At 45.2% G+C, this 17,842-nt stretch overlaps 2 protein-coding genes across 8 annotated transcripts; one reads left to right on the top strand and one right to left on the bottom strand.

Annotated features, from left to right (window-relative positions):
* Positions 1 to 9,727: 9,727 nt before the first annotated feature.
* On the bottom strand, positions 9,728 to 13,355 carry C6H2orf81 (chromosome 6 C2orf81 homolog). The gene is given in 10 exon segments (XM_043972520.1): positions 9,728 to 9,748; positions 9,750 to 9,794; positions 9,796 to 9,878; positions 9,881 to 10,055; positions 10,057 to 10,224; positions 10,227 to 10,739; positions 10,742 to 11,101; positions 11,311 to 11,541; positions 12,589 to 12,810; positions 13,188 to 13,355. Coding segments are annotated over 10 exon segments (1,836 nt in total). The 5' UTR covers positions 13,206 to 13,355.
* Positions 13,356 to 13,362: 7 nt separating this feature from the next.
* Positions 13,363 to 17,777, top strand: WDR54 (WD repeat domain 54). Of its 7 annotated transcripts, none has more exons than XM_043972523.1 (11): positions 13,363 to 13,452; positions 13,595 to 13,725; positions 14,426 to 14,682; positions 14,901 to 14,963; positions 15,178 to 15,244; positions 15,333 to 15,407; positions 15,659 to 15,747; positions 16,823 to 16,923; positions 17,026 to 17,188; positions 17,313 to 17,387; positions 17,489 to 17,777. In XM_043972523.1, exons 1-11 carry the CDS (start codon positions 13,436 to 13,438, stop codon positions 17,618 to 17,620), a joined length of 1,170 nt encoding a protein of 389 aa, XP_043828458.1. In that variant the 5' UTR covers positions 13,363 to 13,435; the 3' UTR covers positions 17,621 to 17,777. The 7 variants fall into 7 exon arrangements, with proteins under 7 accessions (XP_043828458.1, XP_043828459.1, XP_043828457.1 ...); XM_043972524.1 differs by having other exon boundaries at positions 13,364 to 13,452; positions 15,354 to 15,407; XM_043972522.1 differs by having other exon boundaries at positions 13,364 to 13,452; positions 15,354 to 15,407; positions 15,620 to 15,747.
* Positions 17,778 to 17,842: the final 65 nt, after the last annotated feature.

Raw genomic sequence — 17,842 nt, 5'->3', positions numbered from 1 at the left:
CAGGAAGACCTGGGTTAAAATTCTAACTCTGGAAGTTACTAGCTATGACCATGGGTCACTCACCCTTTTGGTGCCCCAGGTAATTTTTTTTCAGGGCAATTAAGGTTAAGTGACTTGCCCAGGGTCACACAGCTAGTAAGTGTCAAGTGTCTGAGGCCAGATTTGAACTCAGGTCCTCCTGAATCCAGGGCTGGTACTCTATCCACTACGCCACCTAGCCCCCCCTCCCCAAGGTAATTTTTTAAGACTGCAAATTCTAGAGTTGCAAAATTGCTGATCTGGTTGGTTGGAGGGAATTTCCACTGATGCAGTCACCTGCCTGGACACCCAAAGCCCCCCACCCCCAAGAAAATGGAAGCAAGGACAGATAAAGATGTTGAATACAAAAGTGTCATAGTCTTCAACTCTCCAATTACTTGGATATTTGAACTGTTCTGTCTTTCTGCCAAAAGTTTGTCTTGATGGTAATTCCCCTCTTCAAATGTGAAGGAACTTGTGCTCTCCCCCCCCCAAAAGCAACTAGTGACTAAAATAGTGACTATTTGGGGAAGTACCTACTCTATTTTGGAATATGATAGTAACTAAGAAAACCATGTACACTCTGAGATTCAGTCATATAAAAATGCTCTAAATCACTATTGATTAGAGAAATGCAAATTAAAACAACTTTGAGGTACCACTTCACACCTATCAGATTTGCTAATATGACAAAAAAAAAGAAAATAATGTTGGAGCTGTGGAAAAATTGGAACACTAATGCATCGTTGGTGGAGCTGTAAAATGATCCAACCATTCTGGAGAGCAATTTGGAACTATGTCCAAAGAGCTATGGGACTGTTCATACCCTTTGACCCAGTGGTACCACTGCTAGGTCTGTATCCCAAAGAGATAAAAGAGGGAAAAGGGTCCACATGCACAAAAATATTTATAGCAGCTCTCTTTGTGGTAGCAAAGAACTGGAAATCGAGGGAATGGCCATCAATAAAGGAATGGCTAAACAAGTTGTGGTATATGAATGTAATGGAATACTATTGTGCTATAAGAAACGATGAGCATCGAGTTCAGAGAAACCTGGAAGGACTTACATGAACTGATGCTGACTGAAAGGAGCAGAACCAGTAAGAACATTGTACACAGTAACAGCAACATTATGTGATAGAACAATGGGGATAGACTTGGGTCCCTCTCAGTAGTGCACCAATCCTAGACAATTTACAAGGAACTCATGATAGAATACAGTGTCTCAACATCCAGAAAAAAAAACCTGTGGATTATGAATGCAGATTGAACCATACTGTTTCTACTTTTGGGCCGTTTTTTTCCTTCTTTTTTGAGTTTTTTTTCCCTTGTGCTCTGATTCTTCTTTCACAAGATGACCAATGTAGAAATATGGTTTAATGTGATTGCACATATATAACCTATATCAGTTTACTTTCTGTCTTGGGAGGGGGGGAAGGAAGGGAGGGTGGGAGAAAAATTTAGAACTAAAAATTCTATGAAAACAAATGTTGAGGGCAAGCCTAGCGGTGCAGTGGATAAAGCAACTGGCCCTGGATTCAGGAGGACCTGAGTTCAATCCGGCCTCAGGACACTTGACACTAGCTGTATGATCTTGGCAAGTCACTTAACCCCATTGCCCTACCCCCCCAAAAAGAAAACAAATGTTGAAAACTATCCTTATATGTAACTGGAAAATAATAAAATAATTTTATTAAAAAGAAAAGAAAGGAAAAGAAAAGATAGGTTAGATTTGTCACAACCATTCTGGGAAAACAATTTGGAACTATGGCCCAAAAGCTATTAAACTGTGCTTACTCTTTGACTCAACATTACCAGAGAAGAAATCTAACCTATGACCACAGAAAAATGTCAATGACCTTGATTAAGTGTAAACAGCAAAAGAAGCTCCAATTATTCCATGGGAAAATCGCACAAACCCTAGGCCATCCCTGGCACTATGCCTTCTTTGTTCTGTTTCATATATAAACCTGACCCTGGGCTAGTGTTGGTATGGGGATCCACTATGTTACTTTGTCCTGCTGCTGCCCAGGATGACTGGCCTCTTGTGAGTAAACTCTCTCAACTGAACAATTAACCATAATAAAAACTATAACTAAACTGGTTCTTTCTTTGATATCTCAGTATTCTCCAAGGGTATGCCACTCTACAATTGGCATAATTAAGGGAGAATTATTCTTCCCCCTTACATTTGGCATAGTAGTGTTTGGGCCAGATCTAGTATGGGGAGAGTTAACTGGGCGGCTTGTCATAATATTGGGGAATATTGGGGTTCAGAAAATAACGAGAGACCTCTAGGTCCAGAGTTTTCTCCCTTCCAAACTACCTTTTTTTAGTTATTTCATTCAGACTGATAAGAAAGGCAATTAACAGCCTCTTTTCCACAAACAAATCAGGTTTTATTAATGGGAACAAATTTATAACATAAGTGAAGTTAATAGAGCCAGGGACAATGAGAAAAGGGATAGAGAAAGGGAAAGATATGACCTACTTCTCAGATGGTTAGAATCTAAATCTCTAGGGTAAAAAGGCCCCCCAGGTACTTGAATAAGCCTCTACTTCCTCAGCTACTCAGAACAGCTTGGCTGGAGCAAAAACTGACCTCAAACCCTAAACTTGCTTCCAGCTCAGCTGGCCTAAAGAGCCAGCCTTGCTTCAACCACACAAACTCACCACCTCTGGAATCTGTAGTTCTAAGAGAGAATCAGCTATGCAGTGTCTCCTGGTTTCGGTCAAAGGTCAACCACCACCAGCTTCTCTCTCTCTTCTCTTTCTCAATTATTTTTCTTTTTTGTCCCTCCCAGAGTTCTCCCTTTTCCTTCCTGCCTCTCCCACCAGAAGGGAGGTCTCTAGCCATGCTGAGGCTCCAATTGGTTCAACATACCCCCTTTATAATTGGTCCCCATTATAATTTGGCCATGCCCATGTAGGTGTGGGGGAACTCCCCTAGGTGAGGCTTTAGGTACTTTGTTGGATGTTTTGACTCAATCAAATGTTCTTTGTGTTATTCAGTCCACCTATATACCTGACAAATCTGATCAGAGTTCCTTTTGTTTGTTCTATTTCTCACGTAACCCACCCATCTTTTCTTGGCTTTTCAAGGTTACATCTTTTCAGTATGACCATGAGGAAGCAAAGATGGGATCATTGAAACCCCAAATCACAACTAATTCTTTACAGTAGGTAGAAAACAAAAGAATGGGCTTGGGGAGTAAGACTTTCACAGGGGGAATCCTGGGCCATTCTCATGTCTGCTGGACCAGCTTGGTCCGCTCAACAGGTGGCCTGAGCCACAGAAGTACACCTGGAAAATACACATTGGCTTGTACCTTGATAGGCTTCACCCATATAAGGGTGGGGTGAATCCCATATGCCAGCTGTTTGTATTGCTTAATGGAAAATGTGTAGCCCAGGCAAAGATGAGAACTTTCAGCACTGGTGAGAGATATTGATAGAGAACGTTATGAAATGCAAAATAGATCATTTTGATTGCATTAAATTAAGTTTTTGCACAAATAAAACCAATGCAACCAAGATTAGGAGGAAAACCAAAAAGCTAGGAAATTATTTTTACAGCCAATATTTCCGATAAAGGCCGCATTTCTCAAATATATAGAGAACTAAGTCAAAATTTTATAAGAATTTAAGTCACACCCCCAATGAAAAATGATCAAAGAATATGAAGTTTCCAAATGAAGAATTTAAAACTATCCATTAGCCATATGAAAAAAAATGTTCTAAATCACTGCTGATTAGAGAAATGCAAATTAAAACTACTCTGAGGTACCACTTCACACCTATTAGATTGGCTAATATGACAGAACAGGAAAACCATAAATGTTGAGATGTGTGAAAACTGGAAAACTGATGCACTGTTGGTGGAGTTGTGAACAAATCCAGCTATTCTGGAAATCAATTTGGAATTTTGCCCAAAGAGCTATAAAACTTTACATACCCTTTGACTCAGAAATACCACTACTATAGTTCTGCATCCCAAAGATATCCTAAAAAAAAGGGGAAAGGATTCACATGTACAGTAGCAGCTCTTTCTGTGGTGGCAAAGAATGGAAATGAGGGGAAGGGTCCATCAACTCTGGGAATGGCTGAACAAGTTGTGGCAGATGAATGTAATGGAATATTATTGTGCTATAAGAAATAATGAGACAGGTGGATTTCAGAAAAAACCTGGACTTACATGAACTGATGCGAGTGAAGTGAGCAGAACCAGAAACATTGAATACAATAACAGCAGCATTATGCAATGATCAAATATGACGGACCTAGCTCTTCTCAGCAATGCAATGATCCATGAGAATTCCAAGACTCAGAAGGGAAAATGTCTATCATCTAGGAAAAGAACTATGGAGTCTGAATGTAGATTGAAGCAGACTATTTTCATTTTTGTGCGTGTGTTGTTTTTTCTCATGGTTTTCTCTTTTGTTCTAATTCTTCTTTCACAACATAACTAATGTGGGAATATGTTTAACATGACTGTGCTGTATAACATATCAGATTGCTTTCTGTCTTAGGGGAGGAGTGAGCTAATGGAGGGAAAGGAGAAAATTTGGAACTCAAAATCTTATAAAAATGAATGTTGAAGGGGGCAGCTAGGTGAAACAGTGGATAAAGCACAGGCCCTGGAGTCAGGAGGACCTGAGTTCAAATCCGGCCTCAGACACGACACTAGCTATGTGACCCTAGGCAAGTCACTTAACCCTCACTGCCCCACCCAAAATAAAGTAAAAATAAAAATTAATGTTGAAAGCTATATTTACATGTAATTAAAAAAAATAAAATACTATTAAGATGGGGGAAAAGAGATCTTGAAATGGCAATTGCCCTCTGTATCATAAGATAAAAAACAGAGTTTCTTTTCTTTCTCTCCCCCTCCCTCTCTTTCTGGCTGCTTGAATCAATAGGAGAAGAGAGGGGCAGAGGAAAAACTAGGTTAAGATTATTTGTTATATGATTGATAAAGTGCCAAATCAGAATATACAAGAAAAAAGAGAGGTACAATTTTAAAAGAGTAATAATTTCTAGGACTGTGTGTATATTTTTTGTGGTATATGTTAGATAGCATGGCCACTGAAGACAAATAGTAAGATAGGAAAGTAGAAGTAACCTTTTTTTTTTTTTTTGGTGGGGCAATGAGGGGTTAAGTGACTTGCCCAGGTCACACCACTATTAAGTGTCAAGTATCTGAGGCCAGATTTAAATTCAGGTCCTCCTGAATCCAGGGCTGGTGCTTTATCCACTTCGCCACCTAGCTGCCCCAAGAAGTAACTTTTAATATTGGGGGCCACTATCTCAGACAGTTGTCGGTCTGTTTATATTTTTCTTTGCCTGTGTTTGTCTCTCAAAGAGTATAATTGTGCATATGGAATTTAGGAGGAAGAACTTTGCCAGCAAATCCATCTATGCCTTTTTAACTAAAGTGAATGTTATAAGTTTTCTGAAAGATTCTTTCTCTGCCTTACATTCTGAACTGTGGCTAGGTTCGGTAGTGTCAGGGGACAGATAAGAGAAAAAGGAGGGGGGGAGGAGAATCTTTCTCCTCAGACCCTATACTGGTGGTTTATGAATGTTTTTATAAATGCTGAAATAAATGCTAGCAAGTAATTAGATTAATATTATTTAGAATTGTTTTAAGGAAATAAGAGCATTTCCCACTCCTCATCCCCCACCCCCCCGCCCCGACAAATTATTGCTTTACAGCTAGAGAAGAAGGTCATCTATTTTAGAATTGCCAGTGAGTTTCAGGGGGAAAAATAGACCTGGCACTTTAAAACTGTCTGCCTTGGGGAGGCTAGGTGGTGCAGTGGATAAAGCACCAGGCCTGATTCAGGAGTACCTGAGTTCAAATCCCGGCCTCAGACACTTGACACTTACTAGCTATGTTGACCCTGGGCAAGTCACTTAACCCGCATTGCCCCACAAAAAAACAACAACAAAAAACCCAACAAACTATCTGCCCATATCATTAACACTTTCCTAGCTCATGAAAAAGAGAAAAGGTTTTGAACCAGGAAACAATTAAAAGGTAATTGAGTTTTACTAGAATATGCAATTAGGGAATCTTGAAAACTAAAGCACTGGATCAGTTTTTACTTTTTTAAGTTGGTGTCTTGAAATTGGAAATTTGGCTGAAATTCTGACTCCTACCCATTTTGGTAATAGATTATATTAAATCTAAATTTTAAGAATTGTCTTGCTTCCTCCCTACATAGAGAAAAAACTTATTTATGGGAACAGAAGGACAAGCCCAAACCTTCCTGAGAACTTCCAGATACATGAGTTGCAATAGCTTGAGGAAAAAAAATCCTACTAATCAGGTCCATTACCAAAGTGATGAGATTCAATAAGAAGATGGAAAAAAAAAATATGGGGGAAAGGGAGGTAAATTGGCAACTGCTGTGGTGAGAATAAGATACAAAGAAAAAGTTCCCCTTATTTGCAAACTTTTCAGGTTCCTGGAAACTGTTGTTTGGGGCGAGCTTTAGAGCCCTGTGAAAAGAGCTTTCCTAAACAATTTCATTCCTAAAACAATGAAATTGGGTTACTGAGAATGTACAGGGTTTGTTTATATTACAGAAATGATTTCTAATGATGATCTTTATACCAGAATGAGTTTAAATTCAAGAAGAAAAAATGAAGGATATTAATGAAATCTCTTGTGGGAAGTCCTGGTAAATTTTTGTTGCTTTATTGCAATTCCATGAGCAAGCCTGTGATTAGTAAAACTTGCTATCTGAGGTAAAGGTTTTTCAGGGACCATATCTGATATTGTTTTAGTTTCGAATTCAGGTATATTTGTCTGATGGATCCACCATTAGAGAGATCTGTCACAAGCTACTCAGAGAGGAATGTGATCCTGAACTGTTGTTACAAGTGTAGGCCTGTATCTGGGAAAAAGCCAAGAGGAGGACCTTAGCATAGCCAAAGGTAGAATCTTTTTAGTGGTTTCCCCATTTGTATTACTTCCTTTTGAACAGGAATATTTCCCACCTGGCTATTCCTGAGTCTGGCTATGAGATAAAATTGTTACCATGTAATTGGTTGTAAACTGGTGACTCTTACCTGAAGTCAAACAGAGCTATAGGATGCTTTATCCTGCCATGTATGCGTTGAGTCATTCTGTGTCCTTGGGCTTAGGTCTGAAGGACCAGTTTGATGCTGTTAAAATCATGGCTTTTTCCTTTTATAATAAATTTCTATAATCAGAACAAGTTGTCAGTAGAAGTTATGAGTACAATGTAATTATGTAAGACCTTGTTGATAAGAACATGTAGTCATTCCATATCCCAACAACCAAGCAAATTAATACATGAGCTTGCTATCTGCCTGCTAATACTTATATATGTGGTATGATTCTTTTTCTTAACAAGTAGATCAGGGGAATGCTTCAGACTTAGTATAAATATAGTATAATATGTTTTATCTCAGCAAAGTATTTCACAAAGTATATCATGCTATTCTTGTTTTTGTTTTTAAGTTGTTGTTTTTTTTTTTTAAGTGAGGCAATTGGGATTAAGTGACTTGCCCAGGGTCACACAGTTAGTAAGTGTTAAGTGTCTGAGGCCAGATTTGAACTCAGGTACTCCTGACTCCAGGGCTGGTGCTCTATCCACTGTGCAACCTAGCTGCTCTCATGCTATTCTTGTAACAAAATTGAGAGATGTAGTAGGCTCCTTATTATACATTAAAGTTTTCAGAACTGGCTAAATGACTGAGCCCAAAATGTAGTCATTGACAGGCTGTCGATTCAGTGGGGCAGCCTCCAGTGAATACTCCAAGTATTTCTATTTGGCCCAGTGTTGTATAATATTATCAGTGTCTTGGATTATGATATAGATTTGACGTATATTATGCCTCTAGTATGTAACAAGACATTATGCTGATTAAATATGCAGTGACACAAAGTTTGGAAGGCTAAGAGAATATAACAAGTTTGAGGTCCAAGTCTGGATTCAAAAAAGATCTCCACAGCTAGAATGATGGACCAAATCTATTAAGATGAGACCTAATGAAGATGAATCTAAATCCCAAAACCTGAATGAATACACCCCTCCAACAAATTACCACAATCTTGGTTTTGGAGGGTTCCTCTCTCTAGAGAGGTGGGGGACCACAGGAGAAAACTATTGTACTATTGATACAAATAGGTGATTTGTGGCTAAGCTTGGCTTAACTATTTGTCTTTTGTACAAGGAAGGATTCAATATGAGAGTGGTAGATTGGCAAATAACCAAAAATAAAACAAGAAGAATAAACAAAACTTTTTTTAAAGAATTGATTACAGGATAAGGGAGACAAAACAACAGTTTAGTGTAAGATCTAGATTTTAGTATAAAATATCTAGATTTTAGCAGATCTAAGCTCCAGATGAGTTAACCATATGACACGATTACCAAAAAAGCTAAGGAAACACTAAGCTACCCAGAGGGGCCTGGTATCTAGAATACATAGTGAGAGCCCACTTGCCCTGGTCAGATCACTTTTGCAGTTTGGTTCTGGGGGCCACATATTAGAAAACACATTATTAAACTAGAATGTATCCAGAACTAAACAACCCAGAATGGCAAATTTCATGCTGTATAAGAATAGTTGAAAGAAATAGACCTTATTGGTTTTGGTTTTGGTTTTTGCAGGGCAATGAGGGTTACGTGACTTGCCCAGGGTCACACGGATAGTTAAATGTCAAGTGTCTGAGGTCAGATTTGAACTCAGGTACTCCTGAATCAGGGTTGGTGCTTTATCCACTACGCCACCTAGCTGCCCCCTGACCTTATTGTTTTTTCACATGTTGGAAGACTTGTAGAATTGTAGTGTAGGAGAGAAAATAGACTTGTTCTGGACTCCAAAGGACAGAACTACAAACAAGTGAAAATTGTATTGGCAGATTTGGTTTGATGTAGGAAAATGTTCTTAACATGCTCAGATTAATAAATTGAATGAGTTAGCGGATTCTCCCCTCCCTAGAGGTCTTCAAGTAAAGGCTGAATGACCTTTAACAGTCCTAATAGGGATGTTAAGAATATTATTGTTTTCATACATTTATTTGCCAGGATAGCCTCTGAGATATTTCCCAACTCAATCTTTGAATTTCTTGTCAGAACTAGGTTTCCCAATGTTAGGTCAGTCTGGAGTTTCCTATGAGTGTGGGTGTCTCTCCTCTCAGCCTCAGGCTCCTCATCGGCTGTGTGTAAAAAGGTAGTGGTGAGTGTCTCCTTATTCAGAACCTGTCATTTCATAGCCCACAGGATTGGCACACTGCGTGCTGGAGTGATTTCAAAAGAATCACTTATCCCTGACAATAACATACCTGTCAATATTCACATTTGGACACAAGATTTCTAGTATACTCTCTATATATCCCAATTTGGAATGTTCTCTCTCCTTGAGAGAAGAAGCCCTAAGTACTAGCATTCATTTAGAGGGTCCTTGGCAGGGAGGGAATGTCTCTGCCATCTGAATGGAGGACACCTAAAATCAAGGAGTGGGGGAAATATCTTTGTTAGAGGGCCTTTGGACATGAAAGAGTGATCCTCTTTTGCAGGGATTATCGGATAGTGGTCACAGATTCATCAGTCTAGCATCTAGAGCCCCACAAGTATTTATTTTAGGTAGACAGGCATAGTGTGATTTGGGTTTTCAGGGCGTTGCTGGGTAGGGTTGGAATGTCATGGTAGAACTCACAGCCTTTCTTCATTCAGGACTCCTCAGGGAGGGTGGGTGCTGAGGGTGTCCAGAGAGGGAAGGGCCCGAACTTTGGGTGGGGGAGCCCTTCAGCAACTGAGTCACAGTGACCTGAGGGTTAAGAGCATGTGTCTGGATGGGCCGCTGCTCAGAGGGCTCCTTAGCAGTGGACCAGGGGGCTGCTCTCTTTCCATATGGGAAGGAATACCGCCACTTCGATGGGTGTTTTTGCTTGGATTCCAGAGGCTCACATGAGGCTTCAGTTTCATTGTGTCCAGCAGTAGGGAAGGTTTCCATATCAGCTGGGAGGTGGCTTCCAGGACTCTTGGACCATGGTGAGGGAAGCATACTCAGATCAGACCTTGGGATCTGTACTGATCCCATTCCTGGAATAAGACTTGAACCCAGCGGCTGCATCTGCAACAGATCTGCTGCCCCCTCCAATCCACATGGCCACTGGATGCTAGACCACCGCTTCAGAGGAGGGAAGCGCTGGTTCTGGGAGGGGAAGGCTCAAAGCCAGGGGCTGGGAAGGGAAGCCCTGGGCTGGGGAAAGGAAAACCACGATGGAAGTGGGGTATGGGGCAGTGGCGGCCAGGCAATTGGAATTTGAACCTGTTCCCATACTTTACATGCTTCCTTTGTTCCTTGTAGGACTCCAGTGGGTGGACCTCTGCCTCAGGGACCACAACTTTGGCCAGGGGCTGAATTTGGTGCTGGGGTAGATGGGTAGGATCCAGTGGATCCATGGCTATGATTCGTCCCATCTTATCATACACCAGACCTGATGCCAGGTATGACCGCCCTCGCTGTAAGCGCATGAACTTGGCAGAGGCAGCAGGCAGCAATGAGGGGGTAAGTGTAGGTACAGGAGCTGGGATAGGCTGGGCTCTTGGGAGGCCCCAGGGAGGACTAGCCAGGAATGGTGGAAGAGGTACTGACAGATAGTAGGGGGAAGGTAAACCAGTGTCTTCCACTTGGCCTGAGCTGTCCCCACCCCCGGTGGGATGGGAAAGAGGGTTGGGGGGCTCTGTGAAAGAGACGGAATATAACCAGGCTGTGAAGTTAGGGATGTCTGAGGACTTCCCCATAGGGACATATCTAAAGAAGGATGTGGACTCACTGGGCTGGCCACTTCCAAAGAAAACTGGGAACTCTCCCATATAGAAAGATCCAGAGAGGGATAACTGCTCAGGATAGGACTTGACTCTAGACAGGGGTGGGGCAAGACAAAGTGTTGGGGGCTATGTGAAGAGGGTTCTGGTGTTGGGGGGGGACCTGGGGTGGGCCTCAATTCAGGAGGTTCCCAGAAAGACAAGCTCTGATCCTCAGGGACTGAGATCCAACTCTTCTGATGCAAGGGGAGCTGGTCCCCAATCTCAGTGCCCTGCTGGGATGGGAGGAAACAGGAGAATGAGGGCTGTGGGGTGGCTAGGTTATTCATTCCTACATCATCACAGAGGTATTCTAGGAAGGGATTTAGCCATTGGGAGAGGATCTGGGGGGTGATTTGGTGGGGAGGTTAGATGGGAGGAAGCTGGAGAAGTTGTGGAGGTAGTTATAAACTAAGGAGGGATAAAGTGGTGAAGGCATTACCTCAGGTTGGGAGGAGGGTTCAAGTCCTGGGGGAATAGCAGGGGAAGGTGCATGCAGCACAGGCACAGACCCTTGAGCCCAGGTGTCTGTGGTGCTAGCCTTAGGCTCCTCATCCTCCCCCCATGTGGGGTCTTCGGCCACATCTGTCTCACCCTCATCCCTCGCAAGGAATCGCCACTCAGTGATCTGCAACATGGCCTCTCGAGCCTGGCTGATGGTGAACGGGATACACTGTAGGGGAATAAAGGGAGGCATTGAAAAAGGAGTTTTACTGGGCTTGGGAGAGTGAGGAGGTAGGAGTAGAAGAAGTATAGTTTAAAAAAATAGAGCTGGGAGTTAAATGATCTGTGTTGAAATCCTAGTACTTTTTGGATGTATTATAAATGTAATAAAACATTTACTGAAATATCACTGAAAACATTTGCTGAAATATCACTGCTAGGTTCATATCCCAAAAAAAGAAAAAAAGACCTATTTGTACAAAAATATTTATAGCAGCTCTTTTTGTGGTGGCCAAGAATTGGAAGTCAAAGGAATGGCCATCAATTGGGGAATGGCTAAACAAGCTGTGGTATATGATGGTGATGGAATATTATTGTACTATGAGAAATAGGATGATTTCAGAAGGGACTGGCAAGACTTGTGTGAACTGATGAAGTGAGCAGAACCAAGAGAATGTTATGCACAGAGACAATATTGTTTGATGAAGAACTGTGAATGACTTAACTATTCTCAGCAATACAATGATCCAAGACAATCCCAAAGGACTAATAATGGAGTATATTATCCACCTCCAGAGAAAGAACTGATATTGATTGAACACAGATTGAAGCACGCGATTTTTCACTTTCTTTCATTTTTTTCTTTCATTCAAATTTTCTTATATAAAATGACTACTATGGTAATGTTTTACATAATTGCATATATGTACAACATGTTTGCCTACCACCTCAGGGAAAGGGGAAGAGATGGAGATAAGAAGGGATAAAATTTGGAATTCAAAACTATAAATAAAAATGTTTATGATTTAAAATGTATAAAATAAAACATTTGCTGAATGATAGATTGTGATAATGGGCAAGTCATTTCATCTGAGCCTCAGGTTTCCTCATTTCTAAAGTGGTGATAACAATCTTGTTATCAACATACCTCTGGATTGTTGTGAGAATCAAAGGACATATGATATATTGAAAAATACTTTAGAAACTGTAAATCCTTATTTTAAAATATCTGTTATAATTATCCCTGCTTTTAGGTGGAGGGAGAGTAAATGCCCACCTGCTGGGCTAGGTAGACCTTGAAAGCAGCATCCATCACACGGGCCAGCAGTTCAGCCAAGACATCCCCTACCACATCCTCACCCTCCTCAATGCCCATAAGTGAGATCCATTCAGATTCGTTCAGACGGCCAGGCACAATTTCTATCTGAGGCACAGGCACCGTAGGGGGACGAACCTTCTCCGCCTTGGCCCTGGCCTGCCCTCGGTCCCTGCCAGTTCTCTGTAAGACGAAGAATAGACATAGCTGACATTTCTGTAGAACTTTGTAGCCCCTATTACCCCATGTGGTCCCTATGACGGCCGTCAAAGTAGGTAGGTACTAGTCACGGTGGGTCTCTCACCATTCCAATCTAGCCTGAGCCCTGTACCCTGCTCACCCTCCCCCCGCTTTGTGTCACAGCTGAGTTGCCTCGGGCAGCCCCCCACCCCCCTGGCATTCCTTGATGGAGGGATTGTTGGTCTGGATCATCTCTAATACCCCTTCCTGCTTCATTACTTGTAATACTCATTGAGGTCAGGCCGTGACTGCAGAAGGTCTGAGGCCCCGCCAGGACGCTCAAGGCTGCTCCTAAACTACCGGAAGCCTGCGGAGCTCACCGTGCCTTCATGCGCCATGGATACCGGCTCCTGGAGTCTGGTGGGACTGGAGCTTCCCTAATAGCCCCAACCTCGGTCCCCTCGGCTACAATGCCTCCAGCAGCGCTCCCTAAATCACCCGGGCAACCGTGGGCGGCGCCAGGCGCTGACCCGCCCCGCCTTCCCGAGCTCCCGCGGAGACCCGGCCGGCGTGTGACGTAGACACCACCACGGCGGCGCTCCGTGCGTCGTCTCCATGGCGGCGGCGGATGCGGGGACTGACAGAGTGAGGCGCGGTACCCGGGCCGGGGGGAGTGAGGAGGTCTGAATGGGATGTCTGACCCGGGCAGGGGGAGGCGGGGAAAGAACCGGGGTCTGGTGGGAGGGGTCTTGGCCCTGATCTGCCTCCCCCTTTCCTCTTGCTTAAGTCTGACTGAGGCTGCTCCCGCGTCGCCTTGCTGTAAGCCCCGACCCCCGTGCGTCGGAGGTACATTAGCGCGGGTGGTGTGGAATCGGAGACTTCCACCTCGGTGTCCCTCCGCGGTCCTACTGCGCAAGTGTGAGCCCCACCGGTGTCCTTCCGCCTGCTCGTTCTCCCCACCTGTAGGGTCAGACGCCTGGGTCCTTCCACCTCAGCGACCCCAAGGGGTGGCGGTGCTCCCGGGGCCCTCTCCGCTGACGCTCCGTGCCCTTGAGCCCAGCCATCCATCCGGGACTCAAGGAATGCCCATACTGACCCTCCTTTACCCCTCTTTGACCCCCTGTATGCATTTCTAACCCCACCCTTTCCCAGGGAACCCCCCCTTTTCCCCATCGCCATACCCCAAGCAGACCTCTTGCCCCAGGGTCTCTCCTAGTTCCTCAACCCCATCTCCCCCATCTTCATCACCCCCCCCCCAGCTTTGTGATGCGATGGATAGACTTCAAGACCTGGTGTCAGGATGTTCAAATCTAGCCTGTGTGACCCTGGGCAAGTCAATTAACCCTTGTCTGCCTCAGTTTCCTCAACTGTAAGATGAGGATAATAGCAGCATCTGTCTCCCAGGGTCTTTGTAAGGATCAAATGAGATAATATCTGTAAAACTCTTAGCACAGCACCTGGCATATAGGAGGTGTTACATGTAAATGGTATTCCTTTCCTCCCTATACTGTATACTGCTGTGTGTGTTCCCTTCCTCTCAGACTCGTGAAACTTCATGTGTTTTTCCTGAAAACTTCCCTGACCCCCCCAACGCCCTTTCATATCCACCTGGTCCTAGCTACCCCTCAAGCCCGGAGTGTCTCTACACACAGGATGTACCGTAGGGAACAGCCTGTCCCGCTCCGGTCCTGCCCAGCGGCCCTGTGCAACAATCTCAGCGTGCTGCCGTTGCCAGCCCCGGGGCTGACCCAGTTTGCATTGGTCCATGGGCCCAGCGTCCAGCTCCTCAGTGCAACCCCCGATGGCCTTCCTGTGTCCCAGCGCCAGCTGCAAGCTAAAGAGGGGACTGGGCTGAGCTATCCTCTCATCACCCAGGTGAGTCATCTGACCCAGAGGAGAAGCAAACCCTTTCAAGGGAGGGAGGTTCTTTCAAGGATAGGACCTGATGCTGGCAGGTGCCCCTTCCTCTGGTGATCCCTGCACTGTGTTGCTTCGTCTGCCGAACCTGTTCACATCTCTTATTCTAAGCCCCGACTAGTGTCCCTCTTCCTGGTGAATATTTCCTTCTGACACTCATATTCATTGCTCCTCAGGCCTACTGGTGTGTGCTGCCTTTCCGGGTGTTACTAGTGTTGACTTCACAGAGGGGCATACAGGTGAACAAGAAAAGGGACAGTTCTTTGCTTTCGGGGTCCCCCTCCTCCATCCTGTCCCTTGTAACTGACCCTACAGTTCTATGTGGGGACATCCCATTCTCCATACTTAGGGCTGATATCCCCAAGAGGATTCTACCCCTTCCCCCCAACCTTAGCTTAATCTTTGTACCTGTTCCCACAACATAGTTCCACTTCTGTTATTCCTCCATGCCAGATATATGAGTCAGATGGATCTGTCATGGTCTACTGGCATGCCCTGGACTCTGGTCATGCCCCACCAGGTACTGCAGGGCAGGGATTGGGCTGGGCTGTTAGGTGGGGAACTGGGAGGGAAGAGAGAGGGGCACAGGCTGGGTTTCTGTGGGGTAGTGGATGACCCTCCTATCTCAGCACAGTCCCTGTTTGCCCGAGGAATTGCTGCCAGTGGACACTACATCTGTGTGGGTGAGATGGCCTTGGGGAAGTGATGTGGAAGGGATCTGGGCCGGGTGGGAGCATGGAGGGATGGATGCAGGGACCACATTGGTGCGTTCAGTGGTTGGAGAGATTCCAAGGGCTCAGTTAATTGAGGGACTAAGTGGAAGCCTGGCCAGGGTGGAGAGTGATTGATATGGTTGGAGACAGCCACTGAGGGGACACTGTGGCCCTGGCCACAGGGACGTGCTCTGGCCGGGTCCTGGTGTTTGATGTCCCAGCCAAAGGACCCAACATTGTGCTGAGTGAGGAATTGGATGAGCACCAGGTGCCAGTGACGGACATTGCAGCTGAGCCTGCTCAGGGCCAGGTAAGAGACCCTTGTGTAGGGAGGGAAGATCCCAGGGTCATAGATTTAGGTCTGGGGTCGCTCGGGAGGACAATGACTACAGATGAGGAAGCGGCACAGAAAGAGAGCTTGAGGTCACCCAGTGAACTCTTCCTCCCTGTAAACTCGGCGAACTGTCTGCTAGGCCACACTTCCCCTCCAGCAGCCCCGGGACCTTGGGCAGGTCACTCTCAGCTGCTGTAGAGTGAGGGGGTCGGGCTCCATTTAAGTCTTCTAACACTACTTCTCCAGACCTTTCTGTGCAAGGGGGATGGCCCCGTTCATGTCCCATTTCTCTCATCCAACCTTCCCATAGGAATTCCCATTTACCAATAATGCACTTCATACAGGCTCTCCTAGAAATGGCTGTTTTTCACTTAGTGTCAACATTTTACAGCTTAGCAACTGTTTCTGCTGTTACAGGACACTTCTGTCTCTCAGTATAGACCGGGGGTTCTTAACCTGGAGGTTTGGAAACTTTAAAAAATATCTTGATAACTATATTTCGGTATAATTGGTTTCCTTGGTAATCCTCTGTAATTTTATTTTATGCATTTAAAAACATCATCCTGAGAAGGAACCCATAAGGTTTCTCCAGACTGACTGCCCAAGGGGTCTGTGACACGTAATAAAAGTGCAGAGCCCCTGATATTGAGACAACAGGAACCACAGCTTGGACTTTATGGGGGAAAGCTCAGTAAAGAATTTTAAATTGATTGTCTACAATTCAGGAAACCCGGGTCCTCATCCCAGAGGCCTCTTAGGTCATTTCCTCTCTCTGGGCCTCAGTGTTACTTCCCCAAGGGGACAATGATACCCACCTTCCAGGGGTGTTCTGGGCGGCCAGTGAAATCCTGGTTCTGAAGGTAGGTATTGCTGCTGTGAGTTTGGCTGGGAAAGAGATGCAGCCAGAAGTCTGGATTTCAGTACTGCTGGCATCCCTGGTCCAACCTCCTGAGCCCATTCCACCAGTGGTCAGTGGCTGACAGATAGATGCTGCCCTGCCCCTCGGATGGGAGGTGGCCATGGGAAGTTGACCTAGCCTATCCTCCCTCAGGACTGTGTAGCTGATGTGGTGACAGCTGATGACTCGGGCCTTCTGTGTGTCTGGAAGTCAGGGCCAGAATTTAAGCTGCTGACCCGAATCTCAGGCTTTGAGTAAGCGAGGCTCAGGAAAGGGAGGTGGGTCAGGCTGGGTCAGGGTTCAGATGGGAGGTCAGCCCTGGGGAGGCTACCCAAAGCCCTCTATCATCTCCCCAGGACTCCCTGCCCCTCAATCCAGTTGTGGCAAGGCACTATAGCTGCTGGTTATGGGGACGGGCAGATCCGCATCTTCGAAGCCAGCTCAGGGGCCCTGCATGTCCAGATCAATGCTCATGGCCGTGCTATCTGCGCCCTTGACTTGGCACCTGAGGCGGGCAAGGTGAGTTGGCCCAGGCCCTGTAGCATCAGTGACCACCTTGTGGGGATCTCCTGCTAGGCCTCTCAGTAGGGACCCTGATGAATGCATCTGTCAGCCCATTAGCCCCGTTTCCCCTCTCCTACAGCTGCTCTCTGGGGCTGAAGACTCCTTTGTGCATATCTGGAAGCTAAGCAGAAATCCAGACAGTGGCTGCATTGAGGTCTGTATCAAGCCAGGGCAGTGTCCCAATGGGGAAGGATCCTGGTGCTTTGGGCCCCGTGCAGAACACACAACCCTCCTCCCCTCCCTCCCTGTCCCCAGGTGGAACACTGCTATGGAGAATGTGTGACCGACACACAGGTGTACGGAGCCCGATTCTGTGACCCCCAGGGCTCTTCCTTTGCTGTGATTGGCTATGACCTGGCAGAGATCCTGAGATACAGCTGTGTGTGAGGAAAGGGGGCATCTGAGAGAGGAGGAGGAGGCAGCGCTGCCCAACATCAGCTGGGAGGTGGGAAGAGGGAGCCAACCTCCTTGTGTTGGCAGCCTTCCCCTCCCATTTGACATTTGTGAACCAGTAACTCCCACTGTTGTATATAAAGATGTGATGTGAGCCCCAACCCCAATGTGTCTGTTGCTTGTTTTTCTTTTGTGACCAAGGGACTTTACCCAGAG

This window comes from Dromiciops gliroides, chromosome 6, assembly GCF_019393635.1.
Source record: "Dromiciops gliroides isolate mDroGli1 chromosome 6, mDroGli1.pri, whole genome shotgun sequence".
Taxonomy (NCBI): domain Eukaryota; kingdom Metazoa; phylum Chordata; class Mammalia; order Microbiotheria; family Microbiotheriidae; genus Dromiciops; species Dromiciops gliroides.
Note: the sequence above shows the minus strand (reverse complement) of the source record. Positions and strands in the feature narration are given on the sequence as shown.